General features: G+C 34.4%; 1 protein-coding gene across 1 annotated transcript in view; it reads left to right on the top strand.

Annotated features, from left to right (window-relative positions):
* The window catches only part of LOC144367625 (cytochrome P450 3A11-like), a 492,905-nt gene extending 472,903 nt beyond the window's left edge, over window positions 1-20,002 (top strand). The window contains exon 4 of the mRNA XM_078024712.1: window positions 19,889-20,002. Coding sequence (XP_077880838.1) covers window positions 19,889-20,002 — 114 coding nt within the window. The remainder of the gene's footprint in view (window positions 1-19,888) is intronic.
* The last annotated feature ends 1,959 nt before the right edge of the window (window positions 20,003-21,961 follow it).

Here is a 21,961-nt window from a genome sequence, read left to right on the forward strand (position 1 = left end):
CCACTGACATCAGAGACAAGGAAGCACTACAGAGATCTCTACCTGGACCCTTTTAACTTGTTTTCTTAACAATTTTCAGGACTTTATCTGTTGGTTGGTTTTTGTTTGCTCTTTTTGTGTCCTGTGTTAATTTCTACCTCAGATGGTTTCTAATGGGAATAAAATGATTAAAATGATTTATCTGTGCTCACTACAGCTGGTATTAAAATGTAAAGTACTGCCAACAGGACTAAAAGAATTGTCAAAAGTAAAAGCTAAAGGTAAAGAAAAACATTCTAGAGATTGTCTTCATTTAGGAACTAGGCCAGGTGGCCAACTGAGTAAATTATGTCAGTTCCTATAGAGGACAAATTAAAACTAAACTGTTTTATAAAACTATTATTCCTAAATTGTCTAATAAAAAGCATAATTTTGTCTAGAAATTTGGCTTTTGTCTCTCAGTATTTGCAAGCATGAATAACTTCCAACTATTAAAAAATGGTCTAAAGATTTTTCAATGTCAGGCTAAAAGATGGTGGCCACTATTTAAGAAACCAGTAAAAACAGTTTAAAATGACACCCCAACCCTGGGGACTCTCCCAAGGAGACCAATGGAGCTGCGTCTTTGGAAAGTTCCTCCAAAAAAAAAATAAGCCCCCTTCATTGGTCTATATTCCCTCAACTCTTTTCAGTTTTCATGAACAGAATCACCTCAGGAAAAAAAGGTTAGAAAACTTTTAAAATTCTGTATTTGTTAAATTCATAATTTTGATCCAATATGCTTAGGTTAATGTTTTTCTGATTAAACTCTGCTTTATTCTAAGGCCAATTTACAAGAGTTAACTCTCAATCTAATAGGTTTTTTAAAAACAAGCTACAAAGTTTTTGTTTGTCTGTTTGCTTTGTGTGGATGCACTGGTGTACTGTCTGTCTACATGTATTGCCATGTCTACATATACTTGGTACAAAAAAATTGACATATGAGCTCATAAATTAAAAATTTTAAAAAATGGATCCAAATACTTTTGGTTGATATAATTTAAAAGGTTCAATTTAAATTGGGAAAATAAATAAAAGTACAAATGTCTTCAAAGTTACTAATGCACAGTTTTGTTTCTAGATGGTTAAACAGCTTTTAAAATGTAAATGTCTATAAAGTGTCTGATATCCATTGTCTCTAGGATTTTTATTCAACAGAAAAAAAATAAAAATAAATTACTAATACTATTCAATGTACTTGTCAGATACCTTGTTTTTTTTAAAGATATGTAAATTTTATCTAAACGTATATAAAATTAATCATGGATGTGTTTGTTAGAGACATCTAATTGGTACAAAGTTACAATGCTAACTGTTAAATATAATATCAAGTACTCTTAACTCCTTAAATTCCATAAGGTAAAATATTTAAGCAATGTTGGTGTTTTCATAAATTGGAAAACTAAAAAAGAAATTTGAAATTATTTTGTGTTATTATAAAAACAAGGTAACTATAAGTTACAAAGTCCCAACAGGTATAATTCTGCATACAAAGAGTCAAGATGTTTCAACTGTATTTCAATTAAAGTACTGTAAGTAACAAATATGTCATCTTATTAAAAGAAATTAATTTATCTAAATTCAAAAATTTATAAGGGTTATTTCAAGTTACAAACAAAAAAAGGATCAATGGGCTAAAAATTATTAAAAAGTTCTAAATATAAAAAATATGTTTAATGAAAAACGTTTCCAGGTAAAAAGTCTTTATGTGATAAAGTATAATTATAATACATTTAAGTAAACAAAAGGGTCTAATTAAGTAATATAAAGTTCTATAAATAAAAGAGAAATATTAAAAAGTTTATATGTAACTAAGTTGGTTATGTATGTAAAACAAATAGTCAAAACTATTCAAGGTTGTTTCCTAATGACAAATAATTATGTTATTTACATGTTAAATTGATAAAAACTTCTAAAAATATTAATTACATTATGTCTATTAAGTTTTAATCCTCTAGATCAAGTAATCTTAGAGAAATTAAGGTTTGTACATTTATGGCTAAACAACAACTGTTATTTTAAAATATTGTCCTATAGAATTCAAGCTTACATCTCGCAGGCAAACCACTGTGACTCGGCACTAAACAATCCTGCTGAAACAACTGGTTGGCCCTTCTGAACCTGCGGAGGTTAATACCAACCGAGCCTTCATAGGCAGTGGCCCCAAGATTGAGATGGGGCTTGCGAGAGCCAGTCAGGACCCACCCATTGCAATGGTCACCCAGCAAAGGGAAAAAACTGTAGCCATTTGCATGGCATACCACCATGGCAGAGAACTGACGTAAACAGAATGTGAAGGAGGAGATAACTTCATTGAAACCTGCGGCGACAAGTAGGTAACCCCCTAGCACTTTCTCTCCACACAACGGGGAAATCTTAAGGGCCCCTCCCAGCTCTCCCGTGAGTACAATAGTCAGACTGAGGGAATCAGGAGTGGAGTGGGACCCGTGGCACAAAACCCCTGGCTACCGCTCCAACCAGTGCTGACAACTGAGGGCTCTTACACCAGCTACCGGGGGCTTGGCTACCGGAGAGCAAGCAAAATTTGCTGAGGGTTTTCAGCCCCAAGCTCCACAAACTTATGGTCTGAGGGAATGGCAAATGGGGAGAATGTGCCCAGTCGTTCAAGAAAATAGGGCTCCTGGGAACAGCAGACCTGGCATGTAGCCAGTATTGTGGTGAGCATCACAGGTGAGTGGGGATTGGCTTGAGGAAAAATGGGGAAGTGACTAGACACAAGAGAAGGCCTTTGGCACTCAGGATTGGAGACCTGCGCAGTCTGGGAGGAGGCGGTTCTTCACAGTGATTGGTTCCCGCATATTGAGAGGAGAAGCTTGGCCCAGTGGGCACAGCTGCACCTACTGGAAGAGAAGTTAATCAAACTCTAAGATTGCATTTATTAAAATTTTTTCAATCTGAGTTTATTTTTCGTTTTCATTTTTTTAATTGTTTTAAAATTTTTTTATATTTTTTAATTTTAATTTTAATTTTTAAATTATCATTTTATATATTTTTTCTTTTTTCTTTTCTATTATTTTCTTTTGTCTTTTCATTTTTTTTAACTTCCTTATTTCCCCTTCCTTGAATTCTACCTGCTTACTCTCATTCTCTTTAGTGACTTCTTACTTTCCCTTCTAATAAATTTCCTCCCAAGCATCAAGTAAATTTATAGGAGTAAACAGTAACTCAGCAGTCAAACAGAACAAGAAGTAACATGAGCAATATGAAAAAGCAAGGAAGAAAAGAAGTACAAACAATGCAGGACAGCCTAAATATTCAGGAGGACCTAGAGGCATCAGAAAAATGGTCAAATAAAGAAATCAAGGAATACCTTAGACAGATGGAATGGAATCTGAAAGAGGATATGAGACAGCAAATTCAAACAGTGAAAGAACACATTGAAAATGAATTACATAAACAGATAAAAGAAGCAAATAAGCATCTTTATCAGGAGATAGAGATTATACAAAAATCAAACAATAATTCTGGAAGTGAAGAAAACTATAAACCAAATTAAAAACTCAAATGAGAGTATCACTAACAGAGTGGAGCAAATAGAAGCCAGAACATCAGATAATGAAGAAAAAAACATATCATCTTGAAAAGAGTCTAGCCAACTCAGAAAGGCTGCTAAAAAAATAACAAGAAAAACAACCAAGAGATATGGGATATCATAAAAAAAATAAACTTAAGAGTCATTGGGATAGAGGAAGGTATAGAGATTCAAACCCAGGGAGTGAGAAACCTGCTGAAAAAATTATTATAGAAAACTTTCCAGAAATAATAAAGGAAACGGATATACAAATTGTCGATGCAAACAGGACACCAAGCATACAAAATCAGAGTAGACTAATACAAACATACATTGTTATGAAAATATCCAATATACAGAACAATGAGAAAATATTAAAAACTACAAGAGAAAGGAGGCAGATTACATTCAGTGGTAAAGCAATAAGATGAACAATGGATTTTTTATCACAGACGCTGAAAGTGAAAAGATCCTGGAACAATGTATTTCAAACACTAAAAGACAATGGATGCCTATCAAGAATTCTGTATCCAGCAAAATTAAGCTTCAGGTATGACAATGAAATAAAAATCTTTCATGATAAACAAAAGTTAAAAGAATTTGCAGCCAGAAAACCAGCACTGCAAAGCATCTTGAGCAAAACAATACACGAGGAAGAAATGAAAAACAATAACCAAAACCTACAGTGGGAAGTACCTCAGTAAAGACAGATGGCGGGGGGAAAGCTAATCATGTAGAAACAATCTAAATTAAAAAAAGATAAATAATCAAACATGGCAGAAAGTACAAACCATATATCAATAGTAACTCTAAAAGTTAATGGCTTAAACTCTTTAATAAAGTGAAATAGGCTGCTAACATGGATTAAAAAAACCAATCCAACAATATGCTGCCTCCAGGAGACACATCTGATTGGAAAAGACATACACAGGCTGAAGGTGAAAGGTTGGGAAAAATATACCACGCACATGGTCCTCATAAGTAAGCAGGGGTAGCCATCCTCATATCAAATAAAATCGACTTCAAGACTAAGTTAATCACAAGGGATAAGGAAGGACATTATATACTGTTAAAAGGAACCATTCACCAACAAGACATAACAATTATCAATATTTATGCACCAAATAAGGGTGCTACGATGTTCATAAAACAACTCTCCTCAAGTTCAAGAATCAAATAGACAACTACATGATAATAATGGGTGACGTCAACACACGTCTCTCACCATTGGACAGATCCTCCAAACAAAAGTTGAATAAAGAAACTATAGAACTCAATATCACAATCAAAAACCTAGACTTAACTGACATATATAGAATATATCAACCATCATCAACTGGATATACTTTTTTCTCAGTAGCATATGGATCCTTCTCAAAAATAGGCCATATATTATGCCATAGGACAACCCTCAGTAAATACAAAGGGGTGGAGATAATACCATACATTTTATCTGATCATAATGGAATGAAACTGGAAATCAATGATAAAAGAAGGAAGTAAAGATTTTTTAGTAAAGATTTTTACTTCCTTCATTTATCATTGATTTCCAGTTTCATTCCATTATGATCAGATAAAATGAACATTATGATCATGGAAAATGAACAATATGTTACTGAATTATCAATGGGTTACAGAAGACATAAAGTAGGAAATAAAAAAAATTCTTAGAGATAAATGAAAATACAGACACAACATATCGGAATCTATGGGACACAATGAAAGCAGTTTTAAGAGGGAAATTCATCCCCTGGTGGTAATTCCTCAAAAAAAGGAAAAAACCAACAAATAAATGAGCTCACACTTCATCTCAAAGCCCTAAAAAAGGAAGAGCAAAACAACAGCAAATGTAGCAGAAGGCAAGAAATAATTAAAATCAGATCTGAAATCAACGAAATTGAAACAAAAGAAACTTTTGAAAAAATTGACAAAACTAAAATTTGGTTTTTCGAAAAAATAAATACGATTGACAGACCCTTAGCCATGCTAAGGAAGAGAAGAAGAGAGAGAATTCAAATTACTAACATATGGAATGAAAAAGGCAATACCACAACTGATGCTACAGTTATACAGAAGAAAATTAGAAATTATTTTGAAAACCTATATTCCAATAAAATAGAAGATAGTGAAGACATCGATAAATTTTTTAAGACACATGATTTGCCCAGACTGAGTCAGGAGGATATACACAATTTGAACAGAACAATATCAATGGATGAAATAGAAGAAACAATCAAAAGTCTACCAACCAAGAAAAGCCAGGACCGGATGGGTATACAGTAGAGTTTTACAAACTTTTAAAAAAACAATTAATACCAATATTTTCAAGTTATTTCAGGAAATAGAAAAAGAGGGAGCTCTTCCAAATTCATTCTATGAGGCCAACATCACCCTGATTCCGAAACCAGACAAAGACATCTCAAAGAAAGAAAACTTCAGACCAATATCTCTAATGAACCTAGATGCAAAAATCCTCAATAAAATTCTGGTGAATCGGATACAAAAAAATATCAAAAAAATTGTGCACCATGATCAAGTAGGATTCATCCCTGGGATGCAAGGATGGTTCAATATACGGAAATCAATTAATGTTATTCACCACATCATAGACTTAAAGATAAGAACATTATGATCATCTCAATAGATGCCAAAAAAGCATTTGAGAAAGTTCAGCATCCATTTATATTCAAAACATTAGAAAAACTAGGGATAACAGGAACTTACTTCAACATTGTTAAAGCTATCTATGCTAAGCCTCAGGCTAGCGCCATTCTGAATGGAAAATAATTGAAGGCATGCTCTCTAAAATGTGGAACAAGACAGGGATGCCCTCTCTCACCACTTCTATTAAATATAGTTCTCGAAACACTGGCCAGAGCAATTAGACAGACAAAAGAAATTAAAGCCATAAAAATAGGAAAAGAAGAACTTAAATTATCACTATTTGCAGATGACATGATTCAATACCAATCAGACCCAAAAGGGTCTACAAAGAAACTACTAGAACTAATAAATGAATTCAGCAACGTGGCAGAATATAAAATCAACATGCATAAATCAAATGCATTTCTGTATATCATTGACAAAACTTCCTTAACAGAAATGAGGAAAAACATCCCATTCACAATATCCTCAAAAACAGTAAAATACTTGTGAATCAACCTAACAAAAGAGGTGAAAGTTTTATACAATGAAAACTACAGAACCCTAAAGAGAGAAATAGATGAAGATCTTAGATGATGGAAAAATATACCCTGTTAATGGATAGGCTGAACAAACATCATCAAAATGGCCGTATTACAAAAAGTTCTCTATAGGTTTAATGCAATGCCAATCAAAGTCCCAATGGCATTTCTTGTAGAAATAGATAAAACAATCATGAAATTCATATGGAAAAATAAAAGACCCAGAATAACAAAAGCAACTCTAAGCAGGAAGTGTGAATAAGGCTGCATAGCAATACCAGATTTCAAACTATACTAAAGAGCAATAGTAACAAAAACAGCATGGTACTGGTACCAAAACAGGCAGGTGGACCAATGGTACAGAATAGAGGGCACAGAGACTAATCCACAAAGTTACAATTATCTTATATTTGATAAAGGGGCTAAAAGCATACAATGGAGGAAGGATAACATCTTCAACAAATGGTGTTGGGAAAACTGGAAATCCATATGCAACAAAATGAAACTGAATCCCCTTCTCTCATGATGCACAAAAGTTAACTCAAAATGTATCTGGGAGTTTGATATCAAATCAGAGACTTCACATCTGATAGAAGAAAAAGTTGGCTCCGATCTACATATTTTGGGGTCAGGCTTCAAATTTCTTAATAGGACACCCACAGAACAAGAGTTAATAACAAGAATCAACAAATGGGTCTTACTGAAACTAAAAAATTTTTTATCAGCAAAAGAAAATATCATAGAGGTAAATAGAGAGCCTACATCCTAGGAACAAATATTTACTCAGCACACTTCAGACAGAGACCTTATATCCAGAGTATACAAAGAACTCAAAAAATAAACAATAAGATAACAAATAACCCAATCAACAAATGGGCCAAGGACCTGAATATACAAGTCTCAGAAGAGGACATACAATCTATCAACAAGTACATGAAAACATGCTCACCATCTCTAGCAGTCAAAGAAATGCAAATCAAAACCACCCTAAGATACCATCTCACTCCAGTAAGAGTGGCAGCCATTTTGAAGTCAAACAACAACAAGTGCTGCTGAGGATGTGGGGAAAGGGTACACTTGTATATTGCTGGTGGGACTGCAAATTGGTGCGGCCAATTTGGAAAGCAGTATGGATATTTCTTGGAAAGCTGAGAATGGAACCACCATTTGACCAAGCTATTCCCCTTCTTGGACTGTTCCCTAAAGACCTTAAAAGAGCATACTATAGGGACACTGCTACAACAATGTTCATAGCAGCACAATTAACAATAGCTAGACTGTGGAACCAACCTAGATGCCCTTCAATAGATGAATGGATAAAAAAAATGTGGCATTTTTACACAATGGAGTATTACTCTGCACTAAGAAATGACAAAATCTTGGAATTTGCAGGGAAATAGATGGCACTAGAGCAGATTATGCTAAGTGAAGCTAGCCAGTCCCTTAAAAATAAATGCCAAATGTCTCCATTGATATAGGGAGAGCAACTAACAACAGAATAGAGAGGAAGAGCATGAGAAGAAGATCACCACTAAACAGAGATGAGAGGTGGGAGGGAAAGAGAGAGAGAAGGGAAATTGCATGGTAAAGGAAGGAGACCCTCATTTTATACAAAATTACATATAAGAGGAAGTGAAAGGAAAAGGAAAAAAACAAGAGAGAGAAATGAATTACAGTAGATGGGGTAGGGAGAAAAAAAGGAAAGGGAGGTGAGGGGAAGGGGGAAGGGGAGGGGAGGGGGGATAGTAGACGATAGGAAAGGCAGAAGAATACAACATACACTATAGTATGGCAGTAGGTTAAAAAGTGGGTGTGTAACCAATGTGAATCTGCAATATGTATCTAGGGTAAAAATGAGAGTTCATAATCCGCTTGAATCAAATGTATGAAATATGATATGTCAAGAACTGCAATGTTTTGAACAACTAATAAAAAAATTTAAAAAAACAGGAAAGAAAAAAAATATCACACATGCCCTTTTTAGACTGAAAATACTACATTAAGGAAAGGGTCAACATACCAAAGAATCATGCAAACAAAATGCCCTGGCAGAATGCCAGGCTGGACCTTGCAGGAGAACTCAAGTCTGGGAATGTGTATCGAGTATGAACCCAAGAATTGGGGTATGAAGTCTCAACGTATCTTAGCTCATCATTGTGCCTTTGGGGTGAGGAGGGTCTCTCTAAATGGAGTTGGGAAGGAACGAATGTGCTGTGGAATTTTTGTTGTTATATATCACCTACATGTTACCTCCCTCATTGTCTGGTCCAGTTTCTGAATCAGAGACTTGTCAGGCCCTTATTTATAGAATGACAATCATGGTGACCTGGCTTTATCTCTCATTCTATAGATATAGAACCTATTCACATGTGCTATGTGAGAAGCTGGGAATTCCTGGGCCAACACCTCTGCATTTCGTTGGAATGCTTCTGTAAGGTGAGTATGGTTGAGTTTCTTCCTTTTCTTTGGCAAAGAAAATGCTAGTTTAATGTCATTTATAAAAATGCACTTCTTTGGGAGGAAGTTCCCGGCTCTCATTCTTTTTGAAACAGTATGCAAGCTCCACCCTGAGCATGGCCAGATTTTTTGGGGGGCTCTGTTGTCAACTTTTCAGGAGCCTCAGTGGAAATACTCAGATCCCTATTTCACCTGCATTTGATGCTCATGATGTTGTTCAGACTTGTACATATCATAAAGAGATGTTTAATTTGCCTTTGCACATTTGAGCAAAAATCTGTGAAAGAGAAGATGTCAAGCACATTCAAACATTCCTATTCATAACTAGATCTCACGAGTAGGTTTATTTAAAAAAGTGATCATGGATATATTTGAAACTACAATTTCTTGAACAATGCAAGTATTCATAGTTTGATAATTTGCACATACATAATTTCTTAATGTCTAAGTCTATGGTTATTTCCATGGCACTGCCCAAGTTTTACTACTAAAGGTACATGTAGAGGATTTAAGAGACAAAACAAAAGCATTCTGCATTTTTTAATTATCCTTCAAAGATAACACCCTGTCTGTAAGTCTTAGAAGGGAGAAAATACAAAAGAGTTAAGACAGCTCTTATCTATGGACTTCATATAATTAACCACAAGATGAGTATTGTTTTTCAACAAGGTCAGATTTAGTGATATAAAATGAACAGTAATTGGATGATTTAAAAAATTATTAAAATTTAAGTCAATTGAATGGAGTGTTCCAAAAGAAATGTGAATTTGCGGCTTGCATTTGTGATCAACCTGGTTATGTATTTGACTCAGGGCCTGAATACTGGATAGAAATTCATGAGCTCTAATCCAGATTGTCAGAGGATATGCTGCTCTCTGCTTAGATTATCTTTCCCAAAGTCTGAGGCTTCTTTTTCTTTTAAAGAGGGAGAGAGAGAGAGAGAGAGAGAGAGAGAGAGAGAGAGAGAAATTTTTTTAATATTTCTTTTTTTAGTTTTTGGTGAAAACAACATCTTTTTATTTCATTTTTATGTGGTGCTGAGGATCGAACCTAGTGCCCCATGCATGCCAGGTGAGCACATTACTGCTTGAGCCACATACCCAGCCCCTGAGGCTACTTAATAAGATTCTATTTCTACAATTCAGAGACATAATGAATACCTGAGTATTCCATATTGATGCTCAAGAGGTTGGAATCATTTGTTCCTCAATTAGAAGCAGGGTTCAATATTTTCAAAATAACAATATAAATTCTCTTGTTTCTCAACCCAGGGTCTTTGGCAATATTACCCCCAATGTCATGAAAAGTAACTTCCTGGCTCAGATACTTCAACAATGTGTCTCCATATTGGTTAAATGTATGTGGGGGTAATTATTTTGGAAAGTTCCCTTGGGTCGACTTGTTGGATGAGGCACTCCAGGGCAAGTGGACAATGCCGGCCCAGAGCTATTACTGGGAATTAATTATCATAAAGCTTTTAGAGGCTCCTTCTCCTTCCAAAAGTCCCATATTTCACCAGGTGTCAAGGTTCATGGCCAAGAATGTCATACTTTTGACTTTTGTCAGTCTCTGATGACACAAACACTCTTGGACTCACCTTCTCTCCAGTGCCCAGCCTCTACCCCCTTTTCCATTTTTTTCTTTATTAGGAGCCTTTAATACTGCATAGGAGGCATTAAGTCAGACATTTTTAAAATGTACATCATGCATGGCCTAATCTCCTTTCAAGATTGTCACTTTAGTAAAAGTGACCTTTATATAAATTTGGGGGTTATTATGTTCATTTGAAAAAAAATCTGAGAGAGAGATGAACAGATTGGGAAATGATTTGACCTCTGCTTTCTTTTATTTTGACTTTCTCTGCAAGTGTAAAGTCTTGTGGATTTCATTTGTTTTTCCCTGTCAATTAGGAGTTTTCAATAGAAGTGTACGCAGGGATTTCTCTGCCTACCTGATTCTACTGACTTTGAAGAATGGACTTCCAGTACATTTTCAACCACTGTGTTCTGATGACCTTGTGTACTTCATAATCTGCTATGGTGAAATCAGCTAATTTCAGCAATCATTTTCTTAATAATGCTTGGTGAAAGCAGTTCCAGAGGTATTATTGTATAAACAAGTGAGAGAAGGCTTGCCTCTTCGTCCCTCTTCATCTTCTCTCATTAAGTCCTCAAAACTGCAGAGCTGGCCACATAATCCTTCCTAACTGGTGCAGCCCATGAAGACCATGTTGTTGAGTGGAAAGAGCACACAAGGCTGAGTTCCCACTGATACAATCTCTTGCATCTTAAACACTTGTAAGAACTTAATAATTTAATTTAATAGGCAACAATAATTTAATTGTTGTCTATTTTTCTCTAATCTAATATCTTTTCACATCAGAAGAAACAATTGAGAGCATGAAGAGACAACCTTCAGAAGAGGATAAAATCTATGCCCCCTGCGCTTCATTTATGGTGTTAATATTCACAATATACAAAAAACTCAATGAGCTTAACACAAAAAAAAATCAAATAACCCAATCAATAAATGGGCAAAAGAACTGAGCAGACCCTTCTCAAAAAAAAAAATACAAATGATCAATGAATATATGAAAAAAATGTTCAACATGTAAAGCAATTAGAGAAGTGCAAAATTATTTTCCATGATTTTATAATTATGACAAAATAAAACTTATTTTTATGGATAAATAAAAAAAACTAATTAAAAAATTCAAATGACATTTGCCTTCATATCTTAGAAGAGAAATTATTTGATTCATTATAAATATCTCTTACTTTATAATCTCAGGAAAACCAGAGCCTCGGGGACTCGATTCTCCTCTAACTGTGGGTGGAGTTGTGTTTGTGCTTAGATGATCCCCATTATTAACCAATATGGAGACACATTGTTGAAGTACCTGAGCCAGGAAGTTAAGAAAGGCGAGCCTGTCACTGTGAAAGAGTAAGTAGCAGGCAGCTCTGGGGTTCTGAGCTGTTTTAAGACCTTCCAGCAGCCTGCCAGTGAACTGAAATTACCACTGTTGAGCTATCCCCTGACCAGACAAAAGCAAGTGTGTGGTGTCACAACCACAATTCGCCACCCAAGGAGGAGAGGCTCCCAGGAGAAGGCGGGGCAGCTGGGACATCTGTGTACAGAAAACAGAATTAGTTTATCTGCTTCATCATCAGTGTGAATATTATGTAAGTCAAAACACATGTTTTACAATGAAGAATGTGATCACTCAGAAGTTGAGGGTAGAGCCTAGGGAATGTTGGTTGAGGGGAAGTTTCTGATACCTATTGATCAGGGATAGAAAGATACAATGCAGGCTATGCAACAACAAATCTTTTCATGGTTGCACTGATATTATCAGCAAAATGCAAAATATGAAATATTCCCACCACTTCTTTCTCCAATCTCAACAGAGATAAGGTCCTGAAAGGATACAGATTACAACTACCATATCATTTGTTGTATAAAATGGGTAATTTTGACCCATGCACAACCTCTGATACTGCCTTGGGAAATCTGAGAGAATATGTTCACAAAGTTTTGAGCTCATCCAAGTACATTTTGAGGAGATTTTCAATGTTTTAACTTAGGATATTCTTACTCATTTCCTTTTTTCAAGATTCTGCCATTAGGGCCAATTAATATCCTGGAGTGCAGGACCTCTCAGGACCTTTAGAGATGGGGGGACAATATTTCTGCCTCTCAGAACAGGGTGTTGCTTTTATGTGATGTGCTAGAGAGGAATCAGCTCTGGGCACAGACTGTGCTTAGGCAGGACCTAGGTCAAGGTAACCTATCTTGGATCACCTACCAGGAGTCAATTATAACACCCTGGTCCTGCTGAAACTCCATACTTAATCGTCTTTTATCATCTACACTTTACTCACTGATGTAATTTGTCTGATTATGGGTGTCTGTCTCTCTGTGACTGAACTTCTTGAGCTCACTGAGTGCACCCTAGTGTCCCTTGCCCCCCTGGCACAGGGGCAGCTGCCTCATGGCATTTGATAGGAGCAGAAACTAGTCATTTGATCAACAGATATTTCTGAAAGTGTGTGAATGTGCTCATATCACTTCTTCCAGCATGTGTAGAAGGAGAGTAAAGCAATACAGATTAAAATTTTACATTTATTTCTCTACTCAGAATATTGGGGAACTACAGCATGGACATGATCATTAGCACATCCTTTGGAGTTAATGTCAATTCCCTCAACTATCCATTTGTAAAAAAAAGCCAAGAGCATCCTTGTTTCAGATGTCCTCCATTCATTTTTTCTTTTAATTAGTATGTGGACTAACATTTCTTTTATATTTTAAAATAACAACTTCATTAAGATATTTTTTACATACTATATGATTCCTTAAGATATGAAATTTCATATTTTTAGCATGTTAAATGATACATGTAGCCCTCACTATTGTCAAACCTCAGAAAACTCATTATCTTTTAACTGTCAGCTTCCAAAATTATTTACCTGAAACAAACACTACTCTATTTTCTGTTTCTGTAGCTTTGCATATAATGTATACATTATAAAAAAATGGAGACATGTAATATGTGGTCTTTTGTGATGCAAAATGTATCATTTAGCATTTTGTTTTCAAGTGAAATATATATCAGTACTTCATGTTTATGGCCAAATAATATTCCATTGTATAGACATAGCACAATTTAGTTATCCTTTCATCAGTTGATGGACATTTGTGTTATTTACACCTTTTGGCGATTGTGAATGATGCTATTATGAACATTACTGTGAAACTTGTTTGTGAACTCAAATTTTCAATTTCATCTGAAATTGAAATTTCACTCAGGAGTGAAATTTCTGCCTTACAAAGTACTTCTGTCAGTGTTTTCCATAATAGCTGTACCATTTAATATTGTTACCAAAAATGTATGAGTGTTCCAATTACTTCACTTATTTTCTAACACTTCCTGTTTCCATCTCTTATTTTAGACATTGTAGTGGATGTGAGATGGCAACTTATGTGGTTTTGATTTGCATTTTCCTGTTGTTTTCTGATAACAAGCAATGTTAATCACTTTTTTATTTGTTCTTTTTAGATATGAATGACGTATTCATAAAAACATAAAGTATACCTTAATCTAATTAGGATGCCAGGCTTGTGGAGGTATATGATGTGGAGATTCACAGTGATGTATTCATCTATACATATGAAAGATAAGTCAGATTCACTATTTTAAAGAATGTCTATCCATATCTTTTGCCCACAATTACCTGAAGCTTTTGTTTTTTTGTTTTGAGGCTTAAGAATTTTACTGGTGTGAGTCAGTACCATGTACCAGAGGAAAAATATCTTGTGCTCCATTTGTGTACAATGTGTCAAAATGTATTCTACTGTCATGTATAACTAACTGTAACAAATTAAAAATTAAAGATAAAAGAATTCTTAAATAATTTAATTGAAAAATACTTCTTCATATATTCTTTACACAGTTTCTTACCAGATTATGATTTGTAACATGTTTGTCCTGTTCTATAGATATCTTTTTAGTTTCTTGATACTGTCCTTTGAAGCACAAAGTTTTTAGCTTTTTTGCAGTTTATTCCTGTCATGAATGAATGAGCAGAATTTTTAAATCTTAAAATGTATTAATCTCAAAGCTGTAGTGATCTCAAAAGAGAGCAATTGACAGCAGATGCATGAAATTTGATGCCATTTATATAAATGTTAAAAACTCAACAGGTTTTTGAAACTTACATTCAAATTATGTATAACTTATGTCATTTCCTTTTATTATTTGTGTTTTAAGTATCAAATCTAAGAATCAATTGAGACCATATGGACTTACATACTTTTTATGGTCTACTACTACAAATTTGTAGTTTAGCTCTTATATTAAGGTTGCCCAACCATTTTAATTTAAGTTTTACATTGAGAGCCAGGTGAGGACAACATATTATTCTTTTGCATGTGGCTATATAGTTGTTCCAGCACCATTTTTTGAAGAGTGTCTGCCCCATTCAATGGCAAGGGCACATTTCTCAAAATTCCATTGGCCATAGACATGTGGGTTAATTTCTGGACTCTAAATCCTATTCTATTTATTTATATGTTTACCCATCTTGTAGGACCACATTTTATTTTTGCTTTGGAGTAGGTTTTGAAATCAAGAAATGTGTGTCCTAAAACTTTAATCTCATTTTTCAACATCATTTTAGCTATTCTGTGTCCCTTTGAATTCTATGTGAATTTTAAATCAACTTGCCAATTCCTCAAAGAAACCAGCTAAGATTCTGTTACAAAGTTCATTAGGATCTGCAAATCAATTTCAATACTGTTTTCATTTGGACAATATTAAGTTTTCTGATCCATAAACCTGAGATGTTTTTCCTAGTCATGTAGATCCCCTTTCTTTTATTTCAACAATATTTTGTAGCTATTATTGTCCTTTTCTTGCACCTTTGTTAAATTGATTCCTATGTATTTTATTCTTTTTAATGTCATTGAATATAGAATTATTTTTTAATTTCTTAGTTTTTCTTTTGAGTTGCTTATCACAGTGTAGAGAAATGCAGTTTATTTTTTGTGTACTGATCTTGTATCATGAAATGCTGGTGAACTTGTCATTACTTACAGTACTCCAAGAGAAGTGGTGAGAGAGGGATGCTTGTCATGTTCTTGATTTGGGATGAATATATTAAATTATTAAGCTACAAGTTTTCATAGATATCCTTTATCAGGTTTATAAAATTTCATCCTAGTCCTAATTTGCTGAGTGTTTTATCACAAAAGAATGATTTGGGGGATTATTTTTTCGGGAGGAAGGTTGGTTTTGATTTTTATCAAAAATTTTTTTTTGCATCAATTGAAACAATCCCCTGTGTTGACTTTTTATTTCATGGATTTGGTGTAATACACAACCATTTCCTGTGTTGTATTTGCTTGGTGTTTGTATTAGGGTAATATTGGCTTTTTAGACTATATTCAGAAATGCTCTTTTAATTTTGGAAGTGTTTATGGATAATTGGTATTAGTTCTTTATTTTGTAGAATCTACTATTAAAACAATCCAGATCTGGGCTTGTATTTGCGAATAATTTTCTATTACTAATGCAATCATGTTACATTTTACAAGTTTATTCAGGTTGTATATTTACTTCTCAATCAATTTCTGTAGTTTGTGTCTTTTAGGATTTTCTGCACAAATTATATGTGAATAATCAAATTGTTAGAATTCTTTCATAATCCCTCTCCAATGTTAGTAATAAATTTTTCTTTCACTTTTTTTGCTATTCATTTCTTTTTAATATTTATTTTATTTTTTAATCAACATGTATGAGTCATGCAAATAAATGGGGTTCCATGTGATGTCTCAACACATATACTCAGCATACACAAATGAAATAGAGTCTTTCTTTATCCACCTTCTGCCATAGCCCTTTCCAACCTTTAATAATCACTATTATGCATTCAGGTCAAATATTTTTACCTTCCACATATGAGAAAGAATATGTGGTACTTGTACTGATGTGTCTAGTCTAGTTCATAAGCTGAATGTCCTCTAATTCCATCCACTTTTAGCTACAAAATACAGGATTTCATTCCTCTTAATGGATGAATGTTCCATTGGGCATATATGTATGTGTGGGTAAATATATTTTTTATTATAATATGTATAAATTTTATATTATAATATATAATAAATATATATATATCACTTTCTTTATACATGTATTGACGGATGCCTAGATTTAATGCACATCCCAGGTATTCAGAATAATATAGAAATAAATCCGGATGTACAGATGTTCCAATCATTAAGATAAAAAATAGATTAATATAAAATATGTTTTATATATCTATAGAGTATTACATTTATAAATGATATATATTTCCATAATATAACAAATTTTAAAAAACTTAATGACCAAACCTCTAAGTAATCCTGCCTAAAAATAGGAAAAAGCTCCAAATAGTTATTTCTCAAAAAAAAAAATACAAATGACTTAAAAATACATGAAAAAACTATTCAATATCATTTGGTGTCAGAAAAATGCAAATTAAAACTACAAAAAGACATCATTTCACCCTGGTTAGAATGACCATTATCAAAAAAGAAAGAATGAATGAAAAAAATAACAAATGCTGGTTAGATGTGGAGAAAAAGTTCTTGTACATATTGTAGAAAGGAATGTACACCATTCTAAAAAAGAGTGTGAAGGACCCCAAGATAAATAAAAGTAGATATACCTTCTGATCCAGATGCCCACTTCTAGTACATATTGAGAGGAAATATCATCATATAAGACTGTTATCCCTTTGTATTTCTTCGTCAATCTGGCTAATGGTTTGGAGATTTTTATGATATTTTCAAAGGGATAAGACACCTTTTTTTGTCAGTTTTATTTCTTTTCTATTTCATTTTTTTTAACTTCAGTTTTTATGATTTTTTTCTTATGCTTGCCTTTTGTTTAATTTCCTCTTTTCACCATTTTATGATTTAACTTAGACTATTGACTTGAGAACTCTCTTATATAAAACCTGTACATCTGTAGCTGTATGTTTATGAGCGCCACTTTTGCTACTTCTCCTAAGTGTGATATAACATGTCTTCACCTTAATTCACCTAAAAACAACTTCTAGTTGTCTTTGGATACCATCTTTTATGCTTGAAAGTTGTGTCTGTAAGTTCTATGGTTAATTTGCATTTTTGTCTGAGTTTTTTGATTTTCCATCTGTTATTGACTTCTGGTTTCAGTTCTTGACAGCTGAGGAACATAGGCCAAATTGTACCTATCCTGCCTACTTTTCCTTAAATGCATAATTAAATATAGCAGAGACTATGAACTGGTTTACCCAGAGGCCCTATTCCAATGCACAAAAGGGTAAGGGGTCAGGGAATTTAATCCTCTTCCTTTGCTCAGCCCAATGGCATTGATGGGGCCACTGATCCACTGCAATGGTGGCTGCAACCCCATGTATGAAGTGCCCTTGCTCAGACATGAACTAGACACCAAGTAGCAGCCACAGAGGGAATGGCTTCTGGTTGAGAAAACTGATAATTTTTCTATTCTGTATTTTTTTAGAAAATGATCAGTGCTCCTGGGATGTTGCCTTTTCATCAAGGTTTCTCTATATTTTTTCTTTCACTTTGTTCTAGTGCTATTTCCATTCCTTAGACCAGTATTTCAAGCATTAAATGTCTGCAGGTTTTCAAAAAGTGCCGCAGTCTGGCTGGGCACAAATCACGAGCCACTGAAGCAGGAACAAACTTTATTTTCTAACTGCAGGAAAAAACCTCACACACGCTCCTGGGGAATCCTCCCGAAAAGCCACGAGGCTCCTGCAGGAACCCCCAGCTGGAAATACCTCCCTGGGAAATCCCTCCTCCTGCACTTCGCCAACCAACGGGAACGCCAGGGGAATCCCCGTGAGAACTCAAAATAGCGCAAGAAGTCAAAAAATAGTGCGAGAACGCAAAAGTAGCGGCAGAGGTGGATAATGCCTCGCCTGTCAATCAATACTGTTGGCAAAATGCCCAGGAGCCATACAGACTCGGCTGTGGCTCTCAGCAAAAAAGTGTTCTTGATTTTGTTTTAAATTCTGTAGTGAGGATGAAACAAAAATGCCTAGAAAATAAAGAAAAGGTAAAACCTGGTGGTGATGACATGACAATGTTCGCTTTCTGATCATTTATTTGCTGTGTACATCTGACTTGTGCATATATAAATATAGATGTAATTTTGTAAGTGGTGCCTAGGATTGAACCCAGGGCTTCATATATGCTAGGCAAATACTGTTATCACTGAGCTTCATTCCCCAGACCCTCTCTGTACATTTTTTAAAGTTGATAAAATACTTTAAGATTTACACTGGAGAATTTTTATATTTTGGATATAATGAAGAGCAAATTTTAAAAAGGCAACCTGATACTGAGTAAGATTGACAATGTTTTACACAATAAAAGACATGATATTATGTCTTGAAAGAAATATCATTCAAATAAAAAACTTATCATTTCCTTCCCATTCAGTAAACTGTCAAAATAAAAATCTTTTTTCAAAATGATTTTACTGTTAAAATGTATTCCCCAAATCTTAGACTGGTGAACAATCATTACAATTCCAAACCTATTACATCTTAGTTGGCACATTCTTCAAAGTAATGTCCTATTGGGCACCTGGTGAAGTATGTGTATGTTAAATCTGAGTCTTTTCCTGTCCACAATCAGGCCATGCTCTTCAGTGACCAATAAGGTGATATGCTAACCCAACTTTGCCTTCTGCTTTGCGTGAATCATGTACCTAATGCGTGGAGAATTTGATGATACACTAACAAAATCTAGTAATCATCTTTGAAACTACTAAGTGTATTCAGTGTGGCCATTGAAGAAGAATTAAGGCAAACTAAGAGAACTGAAGTTCAGGACCACTTCCTTTCCTTTCTTTCCTTTTCCTTTCTTTTCCAGGTGTGACAGGAAAAGAAGACAAACCCAGCATTAGGAAGAGCAAAGACCAACAAATATTGGACACCATAGCTGTATTTCTTTCTGGAAAATATCCTGTTCTTCATGGTTTATACATTCATGTTTTGTTCACTGGTGGGTTGTGCGACCCCAGCCAGACTTCTGGACTTAAAGAAGCCATGCTCTAAGAAGGGACGAGAAATGCTACATTTCAGATTTACTTCTGATTGATGACTGATTTAGTCATTTACATTTCCACTTCTGTTTCCAGCACTGCATTGATTTTCTCCAGTTAATGATTGATTCCCAGAATTCCCAAGACAAGGAATCCTACAAAGGTAACCAAGAATGTTTCATTGTCTACTGGCAGGGAAATTCAGAGTAAGCAATTATCCTGAAAATACACATGTTTTCTAGAGAAAAGAGATTTTCATCAAATTGTAGGAAGATACACATTTGGATATTGCAAATGGTGACCAAATGTGCTGTCTAGAATCATACAGGTGTAACAAAGCTCAAAAATTGAAGGGAAACTAGGAGAAAGCATTTCAGTCATGAAGTTAGTCAGTTGTATTTTTACCATCTACATCAGAACAAATGCTGATTTGCAGCCTCATTCAAATGCACTGAATCAGAACCTGTGCCTGGATATTTGCATTTGTACATCCAATCAGGAGGTGCCCTGTCCCAATAGTGGTGAGGGTCACTGTCAGTACTGAGTGAAAATGTGTTCACTAGCTTCATCTGATACTATGATTAGCTTTTCCCATGTAATTCATAAGAATGTTGTGGTGGAAACCTCTGACACTGGGTAAGCATCCTGTTTCTCAACATAATTTCACCAACTAGTTTTATCATACACAGATAATTTTTGATAGAAAGCATTTGAATTATGATGTTTACAAACTGCTGCCTTTATCATTCTATCATCTACTGTACACATATGAGTTGGTATTAGATTGTAACAGAGTTCCATTTTTCTTTATTTAAGTATGATGTTATATACTATAAATATATTCTTTTGCTATCATTTTTTATTTTGATGGTCAAATTCTCTTGGGCTTAAATCTTTTAACAACTTCTCCTTCCTCCTTCTGTTCTTCCTCTCTCTCCTCTTCCTCATCTTATATTTTGATTGTAAAAATTGACCATATTTAACAGCAGTTTTAGTTTCATAACAAAACTGAGGAGAAGGCATAGAGATTGCCCATATCCATTTTTTTCTAAATTCGTATGTTGCCCCCATTACAAACATCCGTCACCAAAATGATATATTTGCCATAATCAATGAACCATCACAGATAAGTCACCTTACGCCTAAGTTCATAGGTGAACATGAGGGTTCTTGTGTTGGTACATTCTATCAGTTTTGATACCTATATAATGATATATATCCACATTATAGAAACATATACGGTATTGCATATGTTTTCTCATATTATTTTGAGAGAACATTCTTGCTTTCTGGTGCAAGAAACTCTAGGTTCCTTGTCCATTTCCTCTGATCAGGCTTGGAATCCCCCATTTATCCAGATGCCCTGGCTCCTTTAAGTGAGAGACGCTATTAGAAACCAAAATATGAAAGTGTATGTGACCATTACTACTGTAGTTTTTTCTAGATCATTTCTCTGAACAGAGATAGGAAAATAAAATATATTTGTGCAGACTGAGCAATGTAAATATTTCTATGTGAGTCCATATGCATGGTGTAAACAGTACTCCTTTCTCTGCTTCCACTACAACTTTCTGTGGCGAATGAAGTACTAAATATATATATATATATATATATTGTTCATACAGTAAGCACTGGACATGTGGCTACAGAGCTTTAGGCATTTGGGTAATGTTACTGAAGAAGTGTACTTTCTATTGTTATTTATATTTAATTCATTACAATTTAAATTTAGGTAGACACATATGGTTAGTAGCTACCAGATTGTACTGAACAGTTGTAACTTAAGTTTATAATCCAATTTCATTTCAGTATCATTGTGTTTATGCCAGTAGTGGGGAAAACTCGGTTTGACTTTTCCCACAATAGCATTATAGAAAGCTTCTGTAAGCTAGAAGTCCATGTAGATCTTTCTCACACTCATTTTGCATTAATTTTTGTTATGAATTATAATGTTGGAGTGTATACCATGTTTCTTTCAGGTATTTGAGTATCAACAAATCCTATTTATTTCTCCAATCAATGAGATGAATGCTTGAATGTGATTTTCAGGAGATAAGTTAAGAGAAACAACACTTTCTATCACAAAGGCTGTTTGATGTTTATGAAGTTGAACAAATAGAAGGGACATGTACTAGGGAAGATGACATTCAGCCCAAGATTTATAAGCAA

The sequence above is a fragment of the Ictidomys tridecemlineatus genome, chromosome 10 (assembly GCF_052094955.1).
Source record: "Ictidomys tridecemlineatus isolate mIctTri1 chromosome 10, mIctTri1.hap1, whole genome shotgun sequence".
Classification (NCBI taxonomy): domain Eukaryota; kingdom Metazoa; phylum Chordata; class Mammalia; order Rodentia; family Sciuridae; genus Ictidomys; species Ictidomys tridecemlineatus.